The 24,822-nt window shown below is 44.4% G+C and overlaps 1 protein-coding gene across 1 annotated transcript in view; it reads right to left on the bottom strand.

Moving 5' to 3' along the window:
* DPP6 (dipeptidyl peptidase like 6) overlaps window positions 1-24,822 on the bottom strand; it is a 780,578-nt gene that overhangs the window by 273,151 nt on the left and 482,605 nt on the right. Inside the window, exon 5 of the mRNA XM_068550205.1 lies at window positions 18,616-18,690. Coding sequence (XP_068406306.1) covers window positions 18,616-18,690 — 75 coding nt within the window. The remainder of the gene's footprint in view (window positions 1-18,615; window positions 18,691-24,822) is intronic.

Raw genomic sequence — 24,822 nt, 5'->3', positions numbered from 1 at the left:
AAAATAACCAATACACCCAGGAACAAGTGCAATCAGGTGACAGCTAAAAGGAAAGATTTGAGTAAACTGATGCATATGGGCAGAGGTTTTCGCCAGATCCAGCTTCCGTTTTCCCTTGATAAATGGCTTTGTGAGAATAGACTAATCCATCACAGTTTAACAAGCCTCTTGCTCCTTAATGGAGAAAACGTTTGTCCACTAAGCTTCCAGGTAACTGAGCGTGTGTCAGGGTCCACAGGACAATAAATGAGGGGTGATTACCAGCTGCAGACACAAAGATAAAGTCTGTATGATTATTTTAAAGAATTGCAATTTGATTTAACTTATAAAACCACTTTTTAGGAATACATACATTACTAATTACGTGAGGCCCATGGCTATTTCGTTTCAACAGAAATGCTAGCTCTTTTACTTAGCTCAAGGTTATTAAAAATTCCTGAGTCTAAGGCAGACATTTAAGCGTAACCTGTTGGGATGAGGTCCTAGAATAAGTCACAAGCTAATAAAAAGGCAAGAAGAGTCTCAGTAATGAGAAACCTAGGGTGAGAATTATTCTCACTGTAATAGTGAGGAAAAAAGTTAATTTGAGGGCAATTGAGACCTCTGGTGTATATTACATTCTGAAGGCAGACACACTAAAGTGACATCACCTGCCCCTCGGAGGAATCATGAAGGAATCTAGCTGAACCAGTCTCTGTCCTGTGATTAGGGATGAAAATATTCACAGGAACTCCACTGCCAGCAGCTTTTAGAGAAGAGCCATTTTTTAATTTTATTTTTTAAAAATTTTATGGCAGTATCGTTGATTTACTATGTTGTACTAATTTCTGCTGTACAGCAAAGTGATTCAGTTATACATATGTATATTCTTTTCCATATGCTTTTCCATTATGGTTTACCCCAGGATAGTGAATATATTTCCCTGTGCTCTACAGTAGGACCTCTTTGTTTATCCATCCTATATACAGTAGATTGCATCTGCGAATCCCGAACTCCTGGTCCATCCCTCCCCCACCCCCCTCCCCCTTGGCAACCATAAGTCTGTTCTCTAGGTCTGTGAGCCTGTTTCTGTTTCGTAGACATGTTTGTGTCGTATTTTAGACTCCACATGTAAGTGATATCATATGGCATTTGTCTTTAGAGAAGAACCATTTTAACCAGTGAAAGATGCCTCCCTCCTTGGTGGGACCCTTCTGGGGACACCAGTGACCAGGGTCGGGTGAAGAGAAGCAGCAACTTCCGAGCTCGATGAGGGCACGTCTCTCCTCCAACGGTGCTTAATGATTGAAGCAGAAGCAGAGCTGATAGGGCTCTGGCTCTGGGCTTCCCTGGCCTGAGATCTGCCTGCAGCTGCTCTGCATTATCATCTGGGGAGCAGATGGGACTGGGGAGAAAATTACTGACCTAAGCCTTGTCCCTAGTGCACACACATCACGCCAACGAGAGCTGCCCGGGCCGGCAGCTGTGCACCTGCGATCCTGCTTCCTTGGGTTCTGCTTCAGGCCTCTGGCCAGTTCCCAGCAGATGTGCCTGTGTATGTGCAAGCGGCCACCTCTGTTGGCTGCTGAGACGGGGCACACAAAGCAGTGAAGTGGGAGAGACAGTGACGGACGGAAAAGATGGCCCGCGGCAGGAAGATGGGTCCCCGCCCAACTTCACCACGCTGACCCCCGCCCGGCACGTGGGACCAGGCAGCTCCAGGCCTGCAGATGGCACGTTCCTCTTCTGTGAGGTGGGGAGCTGGTGGGACCACCTTGGAAAGGTCCACATCAGCCCCATGACTCCATGACGCTGTTTTGGCCGAGGGGATGGGACGCTGGGGACGCAGACATAAAAACCAGCCCCCTCCCCATGGCCGCGCATCACCTCCCGGCTGGGCTGTAGGCACAGGTACGCTCTTCTGCACGGAGGAGGGCAGTGATGAGAGCCAGGTACCCGTGGAGGTGCATGGGGGGTGGGGGTCGGGAGGGAGATGTAGCACTGGCCTCGGCAGGCGGTAATGAGAATCCAGACGGGCAGCAGCAGTGGAAATGGAGGGAGAGGAACAGGGGTCCAAGTCCGTGGGGCCAGTCATGCAATTCAGTTCGATTCAGGTATGACGCGGCCACACGATACCCTAGCCAGACAGGACGGTGTAAGCCGATGGCCTGTGACTTACAGGGAGAGGCCATCTGGATGCGGCAGAACTGACGTCAAGATGGGACGTGGGCTCCCTTACCCCACAGGGTCAGTTGTGATGCCCCGATGATAAACACAACAAGAATTACCACCCCTGGTTGTCAGAGTCAAACCCTCAATACAGGCCATGATTTAGCAAGAACTCATAGGACCGTTCGTTCTTCATCTTTCCCTTTCTTGAGCCTGTGGCACTGGTTCATTCATCCGTCCATTTATTCAACTAATACTTGCTGATCATTCATTATCTGCCAGGTGCAAAGGGAACCAGGCCGCCTTTCACGTCCGGGGGGGCTCGCAGCTCAGGGACGGGGAGACAGGTGTGTTTAACAGTTTACTGAGTTCCATGCGATGCCGGGACATCTGCGGAAACGTCCATAAAGAAGTTAAATTTCTCAACGGAAGAGGTCCCAGCTGGACAAGGTTGAGAAGGAGATCCAGAAGCAGGAAATAGCACATGAGGCCAATGGGGGTTCATTTACCTGCAAGTAAGAAAATCCCTGCGGGCAGTGGCTCAGACAACCAGGAGTTAGCTTCTCTGCCTTAAGGAGTCCGGAAGACAGTGGTTGGTGGCATCAGATGGACGGGGCCATCCAGGGCCTGGGCTCTCCATCTGCTCTGCCATCTTCCCATGGGCTTTGGTCCTGGCTTGTCCTCAGGCCTGACATCTCAGCTTCCCTGAAGGCGGGGGCAGTCGGGAGGGAGTCTGTCTCTCCTTCAAGAGAGCGGAGCTTTCTCAGGGGTCCTCCCGCCAACATCTCCCTTGGTCTGTTAGGCCACACGGTGGCCGAGTCCCCGTCACTTCCCTGTCCTCCCACTCAACGGCCACGAGGTTCTCTCTCCAAGACGGCAGCACAAAGGATCCACCCAAACACGTGGGTCTGGCCGCAACCCGCCTTCTCACCAACGTCAGCTCCACAGACTTGCCCTCAGGCGCTGGCCGCTCCAGGTGGACGGTGCGGATAAACCTCACTGCACACGAGCACCAGGCGCATCCCACCCTGAGCACGTGCTCGTGGGGCTCTCCCATCTGGAATGCCTCTCCGCCTCTCGTGTCTTCACTTGACCACTGAAGTCGGACCGCTGCTCCAGCCCCCGTGCCCCGCTCAGCTCACCGCAGAATGCCCTGGAGTCACCGCTCAGAGACGTGGTCGTGACTCTCTCCACTCAGCCTGGTCTTGGCCCCCCGTGGGTTCCTCTTCGCACTCTCAGCGGACACTCCGCAGGCAGAGACCCCACCCTGTGCAGAGGGTACAGTCGCTAAAGCCCTGTTGGATTTTTTTTTTTTTTTTTTTTTTCCCCTGTTGGATTTTCAACGTCGAAGTTAAGGACACGGTCACCACATCTTCTACAGCTCAACTCGGTGTCACGTGCTTCACCAAACAGCCAATAAGTTCTTCCAGCAAAAACAGCACAGGTAATAATATTCCAAAGAAGCCTTAGATTTTCTCCATATTTGGACATCAAAAGGTACTCTCCTCTTTAAAGGTACTCTGGAAAGGTTACATGCTGTTTGTTGCCATTTATATGACATTCTAGAAAAGGTCAAACCACAGGGACAGAAAACAGGTCACTAGTTGCCAGGGGCCGGGGTGGAGGAGGGCCTGAAGGCACAGGGGCAGCATGAGGAGGTTTTCCAGGGGGATGGAGCCGTTCAGGATCCTGATTTGCAGTGATGGTTACACAAGTCTACACAGGTTTTGAAACTCATAGAACTGTACACCCCCCAAAAGCTATAAACATTAAAAAATGAGAAAGAAAAAATTCAATTTTTCTTCATGTTATACATAAACTGAAATCCAGGGAGATACTTCAGATGGGTCAAGAAGCATCGTAACCAGAGTCCACCAAAGGCAGCAGTTCTGTGTGCATTCTGAGCTGAATAATTACAGAGATTAGCCACAAAGCGTTCTTAAATATTTATGACATTAAAAGCCTCCTCAGTACGAGAGGCTTTAAAAGATGTTTCAGCAAAACACCTCTCGTACATGCTCAGCTTAACAAAAGCGCATTTGCGTCAGGGAATTGGAATCGTGGGAGCTGACACTGTTCGCTGCCACGATGGGCTTCCTGGGCAATGCGGTCCATCCTCACCTGCGCTCACAGCCCAGGAGGCTTGAGTGGTCACGAGCCACCATGTGGAGGTGGGGCTGGGGTCTTCCATTTGTGAACTGAAGACCAGTGGGGGATCCGTTATGGGTCGGCCAGCATGCAAGGCCATCTTTGAGGATCTTCAAGTCCAGTGGGGGTGGAGTCCGATCAGCCCGCGATGGGAAAACTGTAAAGTGCTGTAGACCCTGTGGTCCGCACAGGGGGCACTAGCGCCCTCTTTCACACTCTTCCTACGGGGGGGGGGGACTTGCAGGAGCTCTGGGGTGACGGAGGTGGAGGTGTCAGTGTTTCTGGCAGAGAGAACTGCAGGGTGAAGGCAAAGGCCAGAGGGAGGTCTGGTCACGCAGGGGCTGAAACAGGTCTGGACATCACAGATGGAGACGTGTCAAAGCCAAAAGGACCCCTTCCTGAAAGCGATACCGAGGATGCGGGCAAGAAGATGCGAGGGGAAACCAAGGGATGGAAACTGGGGACTGGGATAATCTGACTGGCACGTTGGAGGTCACCCTGAAGGCAGGTTGGAGAACAGGTTAAATCTGTGGGCGCTGGGGAGGGAGGCCTAAGGCAAAGAGGCCCTTTGGGAGGCGAACGTAGTTCTTAGGCAACAAATGAAGGTGGGCTTCCCGGGGCAGCAGCAATGGGGGAAGATGCAAGCGGGCATATTCAAAGGCAAGGGCGCAGTGATGATGCTGGGTGGTGGAGGGGGAGGAGGCAGGCTCAAGGCCTGTGCCCAGGGCCCTGGAACTAGGGGCTGGGGGTGCTTATCCCAACACACTAACATGCGGGACACAGAATGTGAGGCCAGTTTGGGGTGTAGTTGATGAGTTCACTTTGCACATGAGGGGTCTGAGGTCTCTAGGGGCCCCCAGGAGACAGCAGAATATCCGACCTGGAGACCGGTGAGAGACCTGGACCAGAACATGACTTGGAGTCACTGTTGTATAGAAAATCGCGTCTCAAACTTCAATCACATACGAGTCTCGTCCAGATCTACTTAAAGTGCAGGTTCTGATCCGTTAAGGTTTTTTATTTTTTTTGTTTTATTTATTTTATTATTATTATTCTTTTTTACCTTTTGGCCGTACCCTGCAGCATGTGGGATCTTAGTGCCCCGACCAGGGATTGAACCCACACCCTCTGCATTTTAAGAGTGGAGTCTTAACTACTGGACCACCAGGGAAGTCCCTGGTTCATGAAGGTTTGGCAGGGGCCTGAGACTCAGGATTTCTAACGAGCTTCCTGGTGATACTTTTGCTGCCAGTTAGTGGACCACATTTTGGGGGGTGGTAACAGCCTGCACAGTAATTGCAGTTTTAGATGAAGTTGCCCAGGGCGAGTATGTCACATGAGAAGGAAGAACAACCTAGGCCAAGACTCAGAGGAAAACCAGTTAAGCCTGTGCACTGGATGAACCCTAACCGGGCAGGCACAGGAGAAGCACCAACGGAGCCTCTGGGGATTCGGGACCAGGGTGAGTAACCTCTGGTTCTGTCAAGAGCACCAGCCAGGGGAGGCTGGAGGAGGGTTGTGTTTTGGACTGAATGTTTGTATCCCCGACATATTCATATACCGAAGTCCTAACCCCAATGTGACTGTATTTAGAGATGGGCCTATAAGGATGTAATTAAGGTTAAATGAAGTCACAAGGGTGGCCCCTGATTTGATAGAATTGGTGCTCTCATAAGAAAAGGCACCAGAGAGTTTGCACACACACATACACACCCAAGAAAGGCCCGTGAGGGCACAGCAAGACGGACGCCGCCTACAAGCCAGGAGGAGGGCCTTCACCAGAAATCGAATCTGCTGGCACTTTGACCTTCCAGCCTCCAAAACTGTGAGAAAATGAACTTCTGTTGTTTGATGCACCCAGTCTGTGGTATTTTGTCCCAGCAGCCCGATTTGGGTGCCATGAAATGGGTGCTGCTGTAGCCGATCCCTCACACTGTGGAGACAGCTTGGGACCTCGGTGACGCACAGGGGCTAGAGGAGTTCCGAGGTGCCTGCTAGGAAAAGCCTGGATTGCAGAGAAGGCACTGTTGGTAGAAGTGTGGACTGAAAGGCCGTTCTGATGAGGTCTCAGATGCTATTGGAAACGGGAAGAAAAGCAACTCCTGTTGTAAAGTGGCAAATAATCTTGGCTGCACTGTGTTCCAGTCTTCTGTGGAAGACAGAGCTTGAGAGCCATGAAATTGGAAATGCAGCCGAGGAGGTTTCTAAGCAGAAAGTTGACAGGGCAGCCTGGACCCTCCTGGTGCTCTTAGCGAAATGGGAAGGGAGCAAGACGAACTGAAGAAGGAATGGCTGAGAGAAAAGGAACCAGAACTGAAAGATTTGGGAAGCTCTCAACCTGTCCACATCATGAGAAGTGAGAAGGCTTGTTCTGAAGCAAATGCTCCAGGGGTCCTGAAGAGCCACTGATAAAGAGGTTGGCGTGGGTGTGAACCACGAATGTCATCAGCCACTCAGCAGCGGGCAGGAACAGAGGTGGGGTTAAACCAGCAGAAACACTGCCCTCTAGGACTAAGGGCACAGAAAAAACGGGGCAGAATGAGAGGGAATGCCAGACCTCTCAGTTTCTACAGGACGGGACCGCAGAGCTATCTGGCTGCAGACGTGCTCCAATCTTCGAGAAAAGGGATGACAGACCCTGAAGGCGATTCAGAGATCTTCAGGGCTGGGGTCACCTCTCCAGTTTGGGGGGCCAAGATGCCCCGCCTAGGGTCTCAGGGTCAGTGTCCCCCTGCTGAGAGCCGTGAGGGTGACGCTGCCACCCCACCAGGCCCAGGAGGAGGAGGAGCATGGACCCGAAAAGGATTATTCTCGGAACTTAAGATATAAAGGAACTTGCCTTGCTAGGTTCTGGGCGTTCGTGGAGCCGGTGACCCCTTTCTTCGTTCTGATTTCTCTCATTTGGAATGGGAATGTCTAGCCTATGTCCGCCCTACCGTTGTATTTTGAAAACACATAACTTGTCTGGTTTCACAAGTTCACAGCTGGAGAGGAATTCTGCCTCAGGGTGAATCATACTTGGGGTCTCACCCACACCTGATTTAAATGATGTTTACGTGACACTTTGGACTGAGACGTACAGCTGAGGTTGGGATGAGTTAAGGCTTTCGGGGCTGTTCGGATGGGATGAATGCACGTGAGAAGAACATGAATTTGGGGGGACTGGGGGTGGAAAGCTATGGAAGCTGTGCTCCCTCAAAATCCATATGTTGAAGCCCTAATCCAATGTGACTCCACTGGAGATGGGCCCATAAGGAAGTACTACTAACTTGAGAAACTTAGTATCTGGCGATGGGGCTCCTCCCTGGGAAAGTGTTCTCTCGTCTAAGCATTTTGTTCCAGGATACACAGGGAGTTTATCCTCCTTTTCCCCAGGGTGTCCCTAGGGTCATGTTGATAACTCACTCTCCTTACTGTGTCTGCCTCTCTCTTCTCCCGCTGTTGTGCTTAGAGGGATACTTATGATTTGAAGCAGCTCTCATGCTCTTGCTTTCCTAACCCTTCCTAGGTTTTCACTCAAGATCCTCTATTCGCTTTCGCTCAGGGGTTCAGAGGGAATGTGCATTTAAATACATGTGGATGGACTGGCCCCAGGACCTGTTTGCTCCCTTCCTGTCTGCTCCTGTCTGGTCCTCCTGTCATGCCGGACCCACATGCTTCATCCCCTTGGGCTCCCTGGTGACCCTCAGCAGCGGATGTGACTGGAACTTAAGTCACATCAACTGGAAGGCAAGCTTGCCAACAGCATCCTCCTACCTGGCTTTTTAAGAATACCCGGAGGTTGTCAGAACTATTGGTTAATTCAGGATGGGGCAATTAAGTAAAAATGATTGTTGTGACATTATATAGATTAAACTATTGGATGATTTCACTAATTCTTTCTTATTTTCTCATCCAAGGAATCATGTAATCAGAGCTAAGTAGCAACCAAATTCTACTCATGAACTTCATTCCCTTCATCTTTCCTCATTCCAATGTTAAGGAAAGAAAGGGATTTCCTTCTTTCGATGATTAATTATCTTTGGTAGCTCTTTGGAAGCCAAAAAAATTTCAGAACTTCTCAGCACTGTGGTGCGTAGGTCAGGTAGAGAGCTGGATTATGGAGTGGTGATGACTAGCTCACTCTCCTTCCGCTTAAAAGGATAACTAACTTTCCAGTTTATAACTTCTTAATTACACAACAGATGGCGGTGCTGTTGGAAGAATAACACTGTACACTCCCCCTCTCCTCTCTCACCTTTAGTGGAAATTATTTACTACCCGTTCACACGCATGTACACACAAGCGCACACACTTAAACACACAAATCCTGCAAACACCAACACTTTGTCTGTTAAGCTGGCACCACCATCCAGTGGAGGCGAGTCACTGAAAGGCCCAGGGTAGCACCCAACTTAGGAATGCTTCAAGCAACGCACCGCTTCTGCTCATTAATTTCTACAGATTCAAAAACTGTGGTTCCTGGCTTGGCCGGAAGTCCCACCACAGCAGGTGCCTCAGTAAAACCCGCCGAGTCTGGATATTCGTGTGCGTTACCACACCACAGAGCAACACTGAACACTTCCTCTCCTGCTTTCAGGCCTTTTGCTAGAATAACACTCAGGAGAGTAAAGAAACCCAGTAAGATGGAAAAAGACTACAGAAAATTAAAACCTATTGTTTAATAAAATTCCAAATTCCCAAGGTACTTGCTGTATCATGCACAGAGTGTATCACGGGGTTTTTCTAATTACACAGCTTACTTACTGTGGGAAACACGAAGAAAGAAGTGGCAACCCAATAAACTCTTGAAAATGACATTCAAGAAAGTCTACCTGTTATTATAAAAATAATAAGTTTAGCTGCCTAGATAAAAAAGCAAAAGCATGTCCTAACCTGCTTCTAGAAATGGGTTGTCTCATTTTACCCCTGAACTGAAATGGCGATGTGTGTGCTATTGCTAATACTCTGAATGGCATCTTCATAACATTCTGTTAAATCATTTTCTTTGATGGCAGTTGGAGCTGAAAATCACAAATGGAATTGGTCCTAACTTACAACAATGATTAATTCCTTCAAGTTTTAAGTAACATAAAAATGCTCTAACCACCAAGGAGAGATAATGATCCCCGTAAGAGTTTCTGCGCCCTAACTGTTGTGTGGAAGGCCCAGCAGCTCGGGTCCATATTAATCAGCTCTGAGTCTCTGCCTATAATTGTTGTTAACGAGCTCACCCACAATAATGGACTGCTAAACTGGAATGAAGAACAGATCTCTCCCAAGAATTTGAGTCATTCTTTTTCCCCTCACTACATTACAATGATGGCCATTCATAATAAAAGCAATTAAGTGTTCTCTCTTTCCTACCCCCGGTGTCCCTCCGAAAACCCACTCTTCTCATTTCCATTTCTTTCATCACTAATTACCCAACGTCACTGGCTAAGGGAGATTGCGCAGAGACCCCCTCCAGCTGGCGGCCTTTGGGAAGGACCAGCACAACACCACCACTGCCGCCCAGAAGCTGCAGCAGCCGCCTCCTCAGCACCCTCTCTTCACAGACGCTCAGCATCCGCTGCCAGGACCACCCTCCGCTTCTCAAGCCCTCCACCATGTCCTCTGAGACACCCGCCCTTTGACTAGTGGTCTCTTCCTGAATGCCGTCCCTTCCTCCCCGCGCCTTCGCTGACGCCAGGCTCTCGGCGGCTCACAACGCCCTCTCTTCAACAGAGCATCTCTTTCATCTCACCCCCACCTTCCCACGTACCAAGGGCTGGAAGACGTAGGAGAAATGTCCACCCCTAAATCCTCCCTCCTCTCCCAGGTCACACCCCCCACCTTCCAGTACATCTGTCCTATACCGTTAGCACCCTGACCCCTCACCTGTCTTTCTTCCACTGACCTTGTCACCATGAGGCACGACCTGCAGCATCTCACACGCGCTGTCTGAGAAGCACACTTGATCTTTCTGCTGCCTTTGCTCACCCTTCCTCCCCTCCAGGTTTCTGACCCGACCAAAGACCCCCCCGCCCCACTTTCTACCCATGGCCCCTCCTGGCTTCACTTCCCTCCATGAGCAGGTGAGTTTCCATGGTCCATCACGATAATCACTCCTTTGAAAACACCCTTAACTCCCAATTTCACTCACCTGACGAATTCCAGCCCCAGATGACACCAGGGGACTGGGGATTGGGCAGGAAAGTGCTCCTGGGGAAAAGCACGTCCCTGGCAGTCTGTCTTCACGGCATCCTCATTGGTACAAACCCCACGAGCCTGCTAATCCCCCAGCTGTTCAAGGCGAGGCTTTTTTCCAGCGGGCTGAGACGCCAGCTCGTCCTTTTTGACTCTTCAGACCCCCGACTCCTCTGTCATCGCACTTACGCATTATTGGGAAAAATAAAAGGATGCATCAAAAGAAACTCAATGATCCTGCTGCCACTTTGCCTACAGACAAACAAGCCTCTTCCTCCACCTGAAGTGTCCCTTTCGTGTGGTCAGAAGGCTCCAGAGAGGGTGGGAGGGGACACAGTGAGTTCAAAGGTCCTGAGGTCAGGAGGGGCATGGCATGGTGGAACCACAGAGGAGGCGACATGGCTGTGAAGAGCAGGCGGGGGCGTGTGTGGGGTGGGGCCTGGGGCCTCCGTGAAGTGGAGCAGGCCACCAGTCCAGGTGAGAGCCAGGGGGACAGAGACCCACGTGATCCTATTTACAGATGTCTTAACGTTATCTGGCCACGCTGGAGAGACCGGCTGGAGAGGGGCCCGAGGAGAAGCACAGAGGTCAATTAAGGGGCTACTCTTAATTGCCGGGCATGCCAGGTCAGAGGGCACGCCACAGGTCAGAGCGCACAGGCTACCAGTTGTTACAACCACTCAAACTGCACGTCCAGTCCTGCACGCACGGCCGCATTAGGACTCCCTGCTGCCTGTAGCTATGCCAGGACAGCCTCTTTATACGACACTCCAGGGTAGAAACAAGTACTTCCAGCACCTACAGACACTCTCCCCCAGTATTAATCACTACACTTCTGGACCCATGGAGTGCTTCAGGTTAGTTCAACATTCTTTCTCCCCTCCAGCCAGAGCAACACAACACACACACACACACACACACACACACAACTACCTTAACAACGTTTGCATTCTGTTGAGAAAAGAACCATCGTTTGGGTCGCATTTTTCCTATGTCCAATTTTGTGCTTTTAAATTTAGCTCTAAAACTTGAATAGAAAGACACATAAAAATAAACAACAAAACAAAAAACCAAAATTCTGTGTGCGTGCGTTTTGAACCAGTTTCGTGTTAACACAACGACAACAACAAACAAACCAAAAACATGCTAAGAGGCTTTAATTTCAAAAACAAACAAAAATCACCAACCACGACCAAACTTCTGGCAAAGGACGAATTTACTGTCTTCTGAGACAGTGAGCAGAGCCGTGGCATCACCTCAGAGTCTCCCAAGAACTCTGACCAACTGCTGAACTTTCACAACCTGGTGCGACCACGAGCAGGGCTTCCCAAGCTATGTGAACACACACTTCAAAAGGCATATGACAGTTTTCAGTGGTCTAACAGAGGAAGAATCACAGACAACTGGGCCTTCAATAGTTAAAGAGCAAGATACCAAGGTGCCAACAAATCAAGGCGAGCAATTTCTCTTATAAATTCTGCTGCTGGAGGGAAGATGGTTGGAATTGAGACCCTGCATTTAATCACAGAACAAAGGGGCTTCTGAGAACTGTTGGTGGGGGTCTGAGGTGCTCTTCCAGGCGGTTCTGGGACAGCATCCACCCCGGAGGCAGTGTGTCCCACCTCCTACCATCCCAGAGGCCGCAGAAATGCCGGTGACCCAGACCCTGCTCCTCAGAGTTAGACCTGTGGGCAGTTGCAGAGGGAGATGGAGACCTTCTTGCAATGCTGACCTCAGCCTTGACACATGGAAATGTGCAAGGGATTCACCCAGCAAGAACACTGGGGTCAGCTGGTTCCCAGAGGCGGGCCCAGAAAAGGCTCGGCAGACAACGCAGAAAAGATCAACAGCAGAAGAATTAAGAAACTCATTTCCCTTAGTCACGACGGGGCAAAGATTCCATCAGTTCTTCTAATGAGGAAGGGCTGGATGGTGGTAAACATCAGAAGCACACAACAATAACTACATTCGTTGCAATATAGGAACGCATATACTCAGAATTACATGAATTGATTTGTAATAGAGTTATGTCAGTCCATAAGTATGGGTTCTATAATTTATAGCCAATCCCTTGTGGTTATAAAGCCTCAAGTTATTTTTAAAAATTAACTCTCATAGGGCTTCCCTGGTGGCGCAGTGGTTGAGAATCTGCCTGCCAATGCAGGGGACACGGGTTCGAGCCCTGGGCTGGGAGGATCCCACATGCCGCGGAGCAACTGGGCCCGTGAGCCACAATTACTGAGCCTGCGCATCTGGAGCCTGTGCTCCCAACAAGAGAGGCCGCGATAGTGAGAGGCCCGTGCACCGCGATGAAGAGTGGCCCCCACTTGCCGCAACTGGAGAAAGCCCTCTCACAGAAACGAAGACCCAGCACAGCCATAAATAAATAAATAAATAAATAAATAAATAAAAAATTAACTCTCATAGATATAGGTAAATGGGTAACTCCCCCTGAGAGCTGCATTGGAGTTTCTGGAATTCAGCTGAGGTTCACCTTAAAACAAACAGACTCGATCAGACTTGTCTGTGTTTGGCTATTTTTCAAGCTCCACGTGAATTATAAAGTTCACGGTCCCTTAGATGGCAAAATGGGCTACATCAACTCACCACAAGGGCAGGAAAAGGGTAACAATTTCTCAAATGTGAAAACGGCTTCAAATTCCTGCAGTGAGAAGCTCCAGCATCAAATCAGCTTTTCTCAGGTCTGAGCGGACGCCTGTCGGGGGGGTGGGAATTGAGCACCTAGGGGCTGTGCACCCCTCCCCCCTCCACTGAGGAGGAAAGATGCTGGAAGCCAAGGGACCACAAGCTCGTCTGTGTCACCAGCACCTACCATCCATCTCTGAGAAAAGCAAAGAGAGAGTAGGTCTGTGACTTGGTTCAAAGTTTTAAGTGCTAGAGACCCAAGGAAAATGCCACTTTCTGCCTCTGTAAGAAGGAAAAGTGCCCAAGGCTGATTAAGCCCCACACATGGATTTCCAGAGCTTCTGTGCCATGGACCACAGGCAGGGGTTACTAGGGAGGGTTGAGAAACACAAAACTTAACAAAAGGGGGGTGGGCGAGGGAGGGACTGAGAGTTTGGGATTAGCGGATGCAAACTATTACTATGTAGGATGGATAAGCAACAAGGTCCTACTGTAGAGCACCAGGAACTACATTCAGTATCCTGTGATAAACCACAGTGGAAAGGAATACACACACACACACGTAACTGAATCACTTTGCTGTACACCTGAAACTAAACTAACACATCATTGTAAATTAACTATACTTCAATAAAATAAAGTTTTAAAAATCTTGACAATAGCGACACCTGGGTATGGATGCGAATGCCACCTTCAGGAGCCTGTATTTAGAATAACAAATGACTTGATTAACTTCCCCAACTAGTAAGCGGTATCATCACTAACGACTAATATGCAATCCTTAGAAGACGGAAAGAACATAGTAATATTTCTTTGTACACTCTCCTTTTTCAGCACAAAACTTTAAAAAACTCTTTAAAATATGCACCAGTAATGCAAGAGAAATATATCCACATTTAATGGCCTAATGATTTCTCACTGTATTCTAATTTTATTGCTAAATTTGAGACTCCAGAAATAGTTAGCATTAAAAAAAAATAGTATGTTTTCATTTGGGTTCCCAAGAGAATCATAGGAATACTGCACTTCCCTGGATTTACACAGCATTCCACCAAGCTTGAAAATATAATAATAAAAAACTAAAATAATAACAAGAAATTACATGGATAGAACCCCACTGTATTCAAGGTCTGGGTTGGGCATCTTCTTATATCATGAATTTAATTTACACAGTAACCCAGATAGCTAAGTGATCCTCCACGTCGGTTTCATAATATCCCTAAGTCACTAATGAACATGACAGCATCTCCATTTCTCTGACGGAAGAACCACAGAAGTCTGGGCCATCCTAGGTCATCAGCAAGTCACTTGCAGAGGACTGATGAGAACTTGGTTTTCCTGCCCCAAACAGAGCTCTCTCTAGAGGCTATAATCACACCTCTTGGCTTCTCTAACTTCTTGGAACTTTGGGAGCCACGTAAGGAAGGAAGGAACTCATTATACTCTTTAAGCAGATATATCATGTCCTTTCAGCAGACTGTAGGCTCACTAAGTGCAACATAAATGAGCAGCTCTACTTTCTTAGGCTCTGATGGTGTCATAGGAAGCTCCTGGAAAGGCTCTCAACCATCCCCCTCGCCTTGTGTTCACTCTCTTGTGAATCCCCTCTCCCAGCGGGCTGGACATAGGGACTCACTTCTCACAAATGGACTCTGGTGACAGTGAGGGAACATGAGGTCACAAACACTGTGACCTCCATCCTGCTGACACTGTCTGGGCTCCTCTTGTCTGCTGCTCTGTCCCATGGTGAGCCCCATGGTGCAAGGACCTGGGGACAGTCTCTGGGCCAATGAGAAACCCAATGGCCATGATAAATGGAACCCTGACAAGAATCATACAGGTAAACTCGGAAGCGAGTCCTTCCCCAGTCGAGCCTTGTGGTGAGCCTGCAGCTCAGATGACACCTGGACTCCAGCCCATGAAAGACCTGGTATCCAAGGATCCAGCTAACCTGAGCCCAGATTTCTGACCCACGGGAACCGTGAAATTGTTAATGTTGTTTGCCTCAAGCCACTACATTTTGGGGTAGTTTGTTATGTAGCAACAGGTAGCTAAAAGAGATAAGCTGATAAACACAAACTCACTTTGCTAATTCCATGACTGTGTGACTGGGATTTTATTTAGATCAGATGTTGGGCAAGATTTTATTGGGATCAGAACAATGTCCCACAGGTTTTAAGAACAATCACCCTGATTATCTCTTTTAAACACTGCAACAAAAATTGTCACAAATATTCACTGGCTCTTTCAGAAAATAATCTCTAAGGAAGAACATTTTCCAGATATGATTTCTCTTTCCTCTTTGAAAGTCACAAAACGTATGAATATTTGTACACGCTCTAAGATACCACAGTTTAAATTTTTTTTCCTCCTCCCTAAAGAGTTTTAGAAACTTTTAACATTTGCCAAATATACTTCGATATGAAGGAACATGGCTGCTCTAATTAGATAACTTTGTTTTAAGGAAATTTACCCCCATTAGTATAGTTTAGTAAGTATAGTTCATATAGTTTTCAAATTAAAAGTAAAAAAATTACTATCCCCCCCAATGTCTAGCTCGGTTTCAAGAGAACCCTTCAGAAGCTATACATTGAGAAATGCTAGAAGTTCTATACATAAAAAAACAAAGTAACACTCAGTTAGGAAACACTGGCTCTTTGGGGCAGGAATGGTCTTTCCAGCAGAAGTGAGATAATGTAAATAAACACATATTGCAAACTACAGGACTGGTGCCACATAAATAAAACATGATATTGTTTATTATTTTCCAATTCCAGAGACATTAATGAATCTATAGGTATCTAATGCCTGGAAAAATGGAAAACTGTGCTGGGGTTTACTCTTTCTCCAATCTAATTGATAACTTTTTACATTTTTAAAAAGGGTACTTTTGAGACCATTAAAAAAGCATAGGGTTGACATAGTTAAAATTAGCTAATTTGTAGATGCTTAAGGATGTTAACTAAGTTATAGATTTAATAAAATTAGAAGAGTTTAGTAGGAAAAAAAGGTATGCTAATTACCATGATCCCCCATTTCCAGAATAAACATGGGCTGTTACTAAGATGTTTCACAAATAAGGTCCCTTCCTTTCATGATATAATTTTATCTTTTTGTATATTTGATAAAATTTCAAGGACTTAAGAGTACATAAAGTCACTTTGAATCCTAATCCAGAGCTAAAAAGTTCAGAGAGAGGATAATGCCACAAACATATCGGTTCAGCACCAAATATACACACATGGTCCTGGGCCAGGTCCTGAGGGCCACATGGGGACAGGAGATAAAAAGACCTCCCTGCTCTTTGAACAGCTGACAACGTAAAAATGGGCAAATAAAACTAGTTTATGTCAAACTGCTGGGAACTGATGCAACACGGCAATTAGTCTGAATAATTGAAAGGAAGAAATACACAATACAGACTACTTGCTTGCATAGTCATATGTACAGTAATGCTCAGTACTTGAAAACTATTAAGGGTTACTTCTTTGATTCACGTTAAAAGTATCCATTTCTATAGATTTTTTTACATAGCACGCATTTTCAATACTTTAATCGTTTTTATAGTTTAAAATATAGCTGAATCCACTCCAAATTTTTTACATTTTCCCTCAGTTGAGAAAACAAACTGAACACAGTTCTACTGCAAAGGCCAAGGGACGGTGCACAGGGAGAAAGGGTTAGTCAAGGTTCTTGTTTACAGCCAGCGTTCTGCATGGTGAAGACTCAGATTTAGTAAAATGTTCTTTCCCTAAATGGTTATCGGTGGCAATGCGATCCCAGGGCACAGTTTCCAGAGGAGCATTGGGAGAAAGGAGGAGGATGGTAGAGAATTCTACGATGGACAGAACATAGGGTCCTAGGTTAGATCAACGTATTCCAAATGAGCAGATAGGAGAATCTCTTTCTAAAAGATTCTGAAGAACAAATATAAAACTTTGTTTTGAAGTCTTGAGGAGCAGGAAGCTCATTACCAAACAAGGTAACTCATCCCACTGCTGGGATCCTCTCATCATTAAAAGATTCTCTGGTAAGATGACCCGAAATCTGTCTTTTTATGCTTTTCTCACTCAGGTGTTGGTTTTGTCTCCCTGGAGCAACCCAGAACAAATTCATCACCCCATTCCTATGAAAGTCCTTCAAATATCTACTGGGATTTTTCTCTTATTCAGGGGTGGAGGCTACATTTTTGCTAGCTTCCATGGGTGGTGAAAGGAGCTGGAATACTCTGAGCATGGACATCACGCTTAGAGGTATGTAGGGCTGGGTGTAGGACGTGCAGAGTCCCAAGGCTAAAAGGTGGTTTTCAGTACATTACGTTCACTGACTTCCCTGATCAAACAGATAAAGCTGACCAGTTGTTCCAAAGGATTCAGATGGATAAAAAGAAAACTTTTACATAACGGACATTTAAAAAACTAGTAAATGGAAAATTTAAGATAGAGAATTAAAAAAAGATCTACTTTTGGAAGAATAACTCTCCAACTGAAATTTTAATTGAGACTGAAATCTCCAAGAAATAATCCAGCTGTCAACAAGTAACTTTTAGAAGAAATTCTAAAATTTCTAGAATTAGAGTTGCATCTCTATGCAAACACCCCAGCTTCCTCGTTGGCATGTAACTTAACAAGCTGGGCTGTCTCATGCCAGGGGAAGAAGATTCTCTCAAACTCACCAAGGAGCTACTCAGCCCTGAATGATGACGCAGGTACCATTACATCTCACAGAAGCTTCACCAAACTCTAATTAGAATAGTCTCAAGAGAACTAGAAAGGCAGTGGAATTCTACATTTTATTTGCCAGAGAATAAAGTTCCACTGATGCACATTTCTAAAGCTGCTATCTCTTACAAGCTGAACATCTGTTTCGCTTACACAAATACATGTCACCTTCTTGCTCATTTAAAGAGCCAAAATGAATTCTAAAATATTAGTATGTTAAAAAAAAAAGTCTGAGTTTCAGGCTGCCACTAAAGACCAGGGTGAGATTTTATACAAAATTCTGGTGAAATTTTATGGGAAACTCACATAGAAAGTGCTTAAAACAGGGGTTTATATAATGAAAGTGATAGTTCAAGTCTTCTCTAGAATACTGTGATGGCTAGGATATCAATAACAGCTGATTTTAATTTAGGGAGAACCTGGCATTCACTTTTTGTTCTTAGGATAGAATGTATGGCGTGACTGAGAAAAATGGCAAGAAAAATAATTGCACGAAAGGGTAAAATAAATCTCTATAAAAAGACAACTTCTCACCATCTCACCAAGAAAATCCTCTGAAACAGGCCCTAAAAGTAGTGATTCTTTTTTTCTCTGCCAAAAAGATTTTCATACCTTTCCTCTCTCCTAGGTGGCAGTGTGGCATAGAAAGAGACTAACCAGGACCCACCAACTACTACAGGATTCAAAGATCACTAAGAATAGAGATTCAAGGAAAAATACTTAATAAGGTATTAGCATAGAGAAACATTTTTTTTTTTTACAAATAGAAAAGAGTAGTACTCACTGGTTCCACATTATATGAAAAAAGAGCATACTCTCTATCTGGAGATATTTCATATCTGACAGCTCTTAACGATTCCTAAAAGAAAAAACAAAGAACAAAGAATTTTAAAGTATTACGTATAACATAACTCAAAATCTTGTAGTGAAACTGTGCCTGTGGCGCCATTTTCAAAATTTGCTAATAAAATTAGTACGGAGCCAACTTGCTAAAGTCTATTAAAAATGGCTATATCCTTTTTTGGTTAACCAAATAGTGTTCAGTTAATTAATGCTAACATTTTATTTGTAGTTTTTTCAAATTTCAACAAAACATATTGTATCTGCTGAAACAAATCAGTAGAAATAAACATAAAAACAAATAACCTTTTCACACAAGACTCCCAATCTCTCTGTATCTTTAAACACACTTTCCTTTGCTCATTCTTATACTTAGAACTTATATTAAGCAGATTTGTTCCTAAAATAGAATCACATTCCACACATGATTTGGCAACGTGCTCTTCACCTTCATGGATTCTGACCCACAAGTCAGTGGATAGAGGGCTATCATTTCTTCTTTCAAATTTCTTCAGAGCACACAGGGAATTTTACATAAATGAAATCATCGAAAATGCTGTGTTTCCCTTCAACTTGCCCGTCTTCTCTGATGCACTCCCACTGCTGTACAGACCCTCATACCCACTAGAGCGAGCCTTATATTGTCAACTTGGCGTGTATCACTCTACAAACGATCATAGGACCACACGCAAGCATCAGATGTATAACTACAGCTAAAAATGACGTCACCTTACACAACGCTCACCTTAGTTTTCTCACGTAACAATAACTTAAGGTTTAGCCTGAATTAGTGCTCTTTAAAGCTTGCATACTATTCTATGGTGTGGCTATATCTTCATTCACTCAGTCCTTATTAAAGGGTAGTTACAGAAGGTTCTTGTTATTCATGGTAGTTAACATTCTAGAAAGTCTCCACAAATCCTGTTCCTAGGGGAATGCAGAGTTAGGTGCCTGTGAGCCTCTGGTCACAGTGTTTTTGTCAACCAGTCAATACATAACCTTGTCTTAGGTGTGTTTCTGTTTGAAGACGTCTTTCTGAGTATATATTGCTTTCATCAACACAGAACTCATGGCTAACAACACTATAGCCTGTGCCTGAATGAAGCTCATTAACACGTGTTTTCTCTGTAAGATAAACAACATCACAGCCTTCTTGAGTTTAGGAACACAAGACAGGCCTTCAGCGTTATTCTTGGGAGCCATTTTAAACAGCATAATCACCAATAAAAAGCACAAAAATGTGAAAAACTTGGCACTACATAGACCACAAAAAGAATACTTGTTTATAGTATGAGATTTGACACCAGAAGACAATGGACAACTCCAATATTCTGCCACTATGCACGTGTCCAAGAATGACTGCAGAAGCACCCTGAGTATTAACTTGGGGGTCACAAATAAACTTTAGCACAAGGCGAATCTGCAAATATGGAAGCCGTGAATGATGAGGGTCAACTGTGACGTGTTTCCAGTCTGCTGTTATTACACACAGTGTTGTAATAAGGGTCCTCATCCATATATCTTTACTGGTGTGTGTATGATTAGTTTAATTATTTTACAGGGTAGATTTCTAAGGGGAGAATTGATGATGTATAAGTTTTTTAAAAATTTAAATAGATATTGCCAAATTTCTTTTCAAAATTGTTCTTGAAATGAACACTCTCTCTACGGATGTAGGAATGCCCCCTTTCTTCCCTTCCTTGGCAGCAAGAAGTCACTGTATTTTCTTCCATCTTGACCCTCTGATGGGTGTGAAGTGGTGCCTCACTGATAGCTTGGTTTATTTCTCTGCTTACACTCGATCCCCACTGGAGATGTTTTAGGCAATGCGGATTTTATCTTCAGAGAACTGTCAATCCACATCTCCTTGAAAGTATTTCCTATGCTGAGTTTTCTCCCATTCTCTCTTAAGCTCGCTCCTATCATGTTTTCACCCCACCTCGACCAAGACCCCTCTTCTCAAGGTTACCAGAGGCTCAGTCGCTAAATGTCATGCTAATTCCTCAGCTCTCACCGTACTTGGCGCCACTGACCACTGTCTCCTCCCAAACCCCGTCTTCACTTGGCGGCCAGGGTACACCTGGTTTCTCTCTTACTTCCCTTGCCGCTTGTTTTCATGCCCCTTTGCAGGTCCCCTTGGTTCCTCTGACCTCTGAATCCTGGAGTGTCCAACACTCACTATTTGGACCTCTTTACTCTTCTATGGCTAAAAATCCATGTACCTGCTGAGGATTCCAACAGTGAAGTCTCTGTCCAGATCTCCCAACCTGGTCTGGACTTGACCTAGACCTTCAGACTCATCTATCTAACTGCCTCCCTGACATCTCTCCACTTGGATATCAAATGGGCACCTCATGTCAACGTGCATAAAACCAAGCCCCTCACATCCCATCCCCTCCCCCTGCAGCTCCTGGCAGCTTCTTGCTCATCTCAGATGTTGCAACCCCATTCACTCAGCTGCTCAGGCCAAACTCTTAGCCATCTTTTCTTTCTCTCTGTCTTACACACCTGAGATCCAGTTGATCAGAGAGCCCTGCTGGTCTACCACTAAAGGACACTCAGAACACTTCCTTCCCTGCTGCCACCACCCCAGTCTAAGGCATGGGCCTTTTTTTCTTGAGCTATTGCAGTGACCTTCCAGCTGCATCCCCAGGTTCTGTCTTTGCCTCACTGCAGTCTGTGCTAGCCACAGGGGCCAGGGCCAGCTTTTAAATATGTAAATCATGATACTGCGCCTTGCTTGAAGCCCACCCACACAGCCTCCCATCACACTCACAGTAAAATCAAAGTTCTGACTGAGCACTAGCCCTGCCTGGCCAGGGTTCCCATCAGCTCTCTCTCCCATCTCACCAGTGTCCACACCTTCTCAGAGCAAGCCAGGCACTGCTGTCTCAAGGACGTTGTGTTTGCTCTTCTCTCTACCTGAAACTCTAGATTTTCACTTCTTCTTTTTTCTCAAAAGTCACCTTTTGCGTGAGGACTTCCATGTCCTTGAATAGCCATTATATCTACAAACTTTAACAGGCTGGGCTCTAATTTTTTATAACTCTCTTTCCTTATTTCCCTAGAATAATAATTATCTAAAATAAAACATATTTTACATTTATTTATTTATTTCCTGTCTCCTTCATTAGAATGTAAGCTCCTTGAAAGGAGGGCTTTCTCCAAAAAGAATGTTTACTTTCTCTTGGTCATGTTTTGTAGTTTACAGCACGCAGATCTTGTCCATATTTTGTTAAAGTTATCCCTAAGTATTTAGTATTATTGATATTTTATACATATACATATAAATAAAATACACATGTATATCTTAATTTCAATATCCAGTTGTTTATTGCTTACAGAAATATAACAGACTTTGGTACCCTGACCTTATGCTCTGCAACCTTGGTAAATTACATTAATTGTGGGTATTTTTTGATAGATTCCTCAGAAGTTTCTACATAATCATTTTTCTCCCCTGTGGAGAGTTTTCTCCTTCCTTTCCTAACTGGATGCTTTTTGCTTCTTTTTATAGCCAATTACACTCTAGGGAATTGCCAGTACGATGCCGTGTAGAAGTCATGAGAGTGGACACCTCACCTTTTCCCGATCTTATGAAGAAGGCATTCACTCTTCACTATTCAGTGTGATATTAGTGGTGCATTTTTTTTGTAGATGCCTTTAATCAGGTTGAAGATATTCTTATCTATTTCCAGTTTCCTCAGAGTTTTTATAATAAATGTTGAATGTTATAATGAATGTTGCATTTTCTCAGTTGCTTTTTCTACATTACTGAGAGATGATTAGGTTGTTTAGCTTTTTAAAATCTGTCAATATGGTAAATTACATTGTTCGATTTTTAAACGTTAAACCAAACTTGCATTCCTGGGATAAACTCTATTTGGCCATGTTGTGTCACCCCTTTTATATATTGCTAGATGTGATTTGCTAATATTCTGTTGAGTATTTTTGAACCTGTGTTCATGGGGAAAATTGTGGTTTTCTTTTCTGGCAATATCTTTGCTTGGTTTTTATTTCAGAGTAGTGCTGCTCCAAGAAATAATTTGGGAAATTACTCCTCCTCTTCTTCTATTTGTTTTATGGGTTTGTGTAGAATCAGTATTATGTTTTCCTTAAATGTTTGCTAGAATTCACCAGTGAAAACATTTGGGCTTTGAATTTTCTATATGTGGAGGTTTTAAACTATTAATTAGATTTTTTATGTCAACATAGGACTATTCAGATTGCCAGCTGCATCTTCAGTGAACTGTGATAATTTGTGTCTTTCAAGCATTTATTTGTTTCATTTGCATTGTCAAATTTATTGATAGAAAGCTGTTCAAAATATTTTCTATTATCCTTGTAATATCTGTAGTGATGGTCTTGCCTCCGTTCCTGATATTGGTTGTTTTGTCCTTTGTCTTCGTTCTTCATCAATTTTATTAATCTTTTCCAAAAAACAGCTTTGAGTATTCTTTAGTTTTTCTGTTTTTTCTGTTTTCTATATGGTTGATTTCTTCTCTTTATTACCTTTCTTTTGTGTACTTAGGTTTACTTTTTCTTCTTTTTTCCCTAGTTTCTTATGGTGAAAGCTTAGATATAAGCACTTAAAGCTATAAATTTCTCTTTAAATATACTGCCTAGCTGCATACCGTATATTTTGATATTATGTATTTTTATTTTCATTTATTTCAAACTATTCTCTAATTTCCATGGCCAATTTTTTATTCAGAAGTATGGTGTTTAATTTCTAATCATCAGCATATTTTCCAGATTTTGTTTTTTGCTATCGGTTTTTAGTTTAATTTTGTATTTGTTACAGAACATACTTTGTATAATTTCCAAGCTTTGAAATACATTGAGGCTATTTTAATGGCCCAGACTATGGTCTATCATGGTAAATATCCCATGTGCACTCAGAAAGAATATGTACTCTGCTCTTGAGTGGTGTGATCTACAAATGTCAGGTCAGTTGGTTAATTGTGTTTTCAAGACTTTCTGTATCCTTACTAAGCTTTTTTTCTACATGTTCTATCAATTACTAAGAGAGGATTGTTTGAATCACCACCTACAATTGTGGATTTGTCCATTTCTGCTTTTGGTTCAAGCAATTGTTGCTTGAAGAACTGTAGCTCTGTTGCTAGTTGAATACACCTTCAGGATTCTCATGTCTTCTTAATGAACTGACTCCTTTATCATTATGAAATCTTTCTTTTTATTTCTGGTACTATCCCTTGCTCTGCAGTCTACTTTGTCTGATATTAGTATAGCCATTCAAGCTTTACTTTGGTTAGTGTTTGCATGGTATATCTTTTTACAACCGTTTAATTTTAACCTACGTCTTTATATTTAAGGTAGATATCATAGATAGCTTATAATTGGGTCTTGCTTTTTAAAACTAATCTTAAAATCCTCTAGGAGTAATAAGGGGAGCTTGTGTACATAATGAACATGGGGATATGAGGAAAATCTGTCCTTTATACTGCAGTTATTTTCCATTCTATATTGGATCAGCTTTCTGCCCCTGTGTGACATGCTTGAGAAAGTTACAACATGTTCCAAAGATTTTAGGTGTGCATGTTGGTGTTTCTTATGTCAATTTTTAGAGTAGGAGAAAAGGTTCAGAAATCTTACATAAGGTTACATAACATTAAGAGGAGCTGGATATATTTCACATTTAAAGAACCCTTTTATAAAAAGATAGATGTATTTTTTTTCAGAACTAGTTAATTCATTTTACCTAAATTTCCATCAAAAGCCTAGCCACACATTGACCATATTTATCATTCCTGGCACTTGTCACTCTATTATGTAGACCCAACTCTTCATCTGGTAAAAACTTTCTTACTCCAAAGAATGTCCTTTAAATTTCTCAGTGTGCAGGTACATGGCCAATGAATTATCTTAGATTTTATCTCTGAATACTTTATCTTTATTTTTGAAAGGTACTTTTGCTGCATATAGAATTCTAGATTAACAGTTTTATTTTTCTCCCAGTACCTTAAAGGTGTCACTCCATTCTCTTCTGGCTTGCATAGCGTCTGGTGAAGAGTCTGTTGTCACACTTATGTTTGTTCTTCTGTACGAATGTCTCTTTGCTTTGGCTGCCGTTAAGGTGTTCTATTTTTCACTGGTTTTCAAAACTTGATTATATCACAGTGTAACTTGC

Source organism: Eschrichtius robustus, chromosome 8, assembly GCF_028021215.1.
Source record: "Eschrichtius robustus isolate mEscRob2 chromosome 8, mEscRob2.pri, whole genome shotgun sequence".
Lineage (NCBI taxonomy): Eukaryota > Metazoa > Chordata > Mammalia > Artiodactyla > Eschrichtiidae > Eschrichtius > Eschrichtius robustus.
Note: the sequence above shows the minus strand (reverse complement) of the source record. Positions and strands in the feature narration are given on the sequence as shown.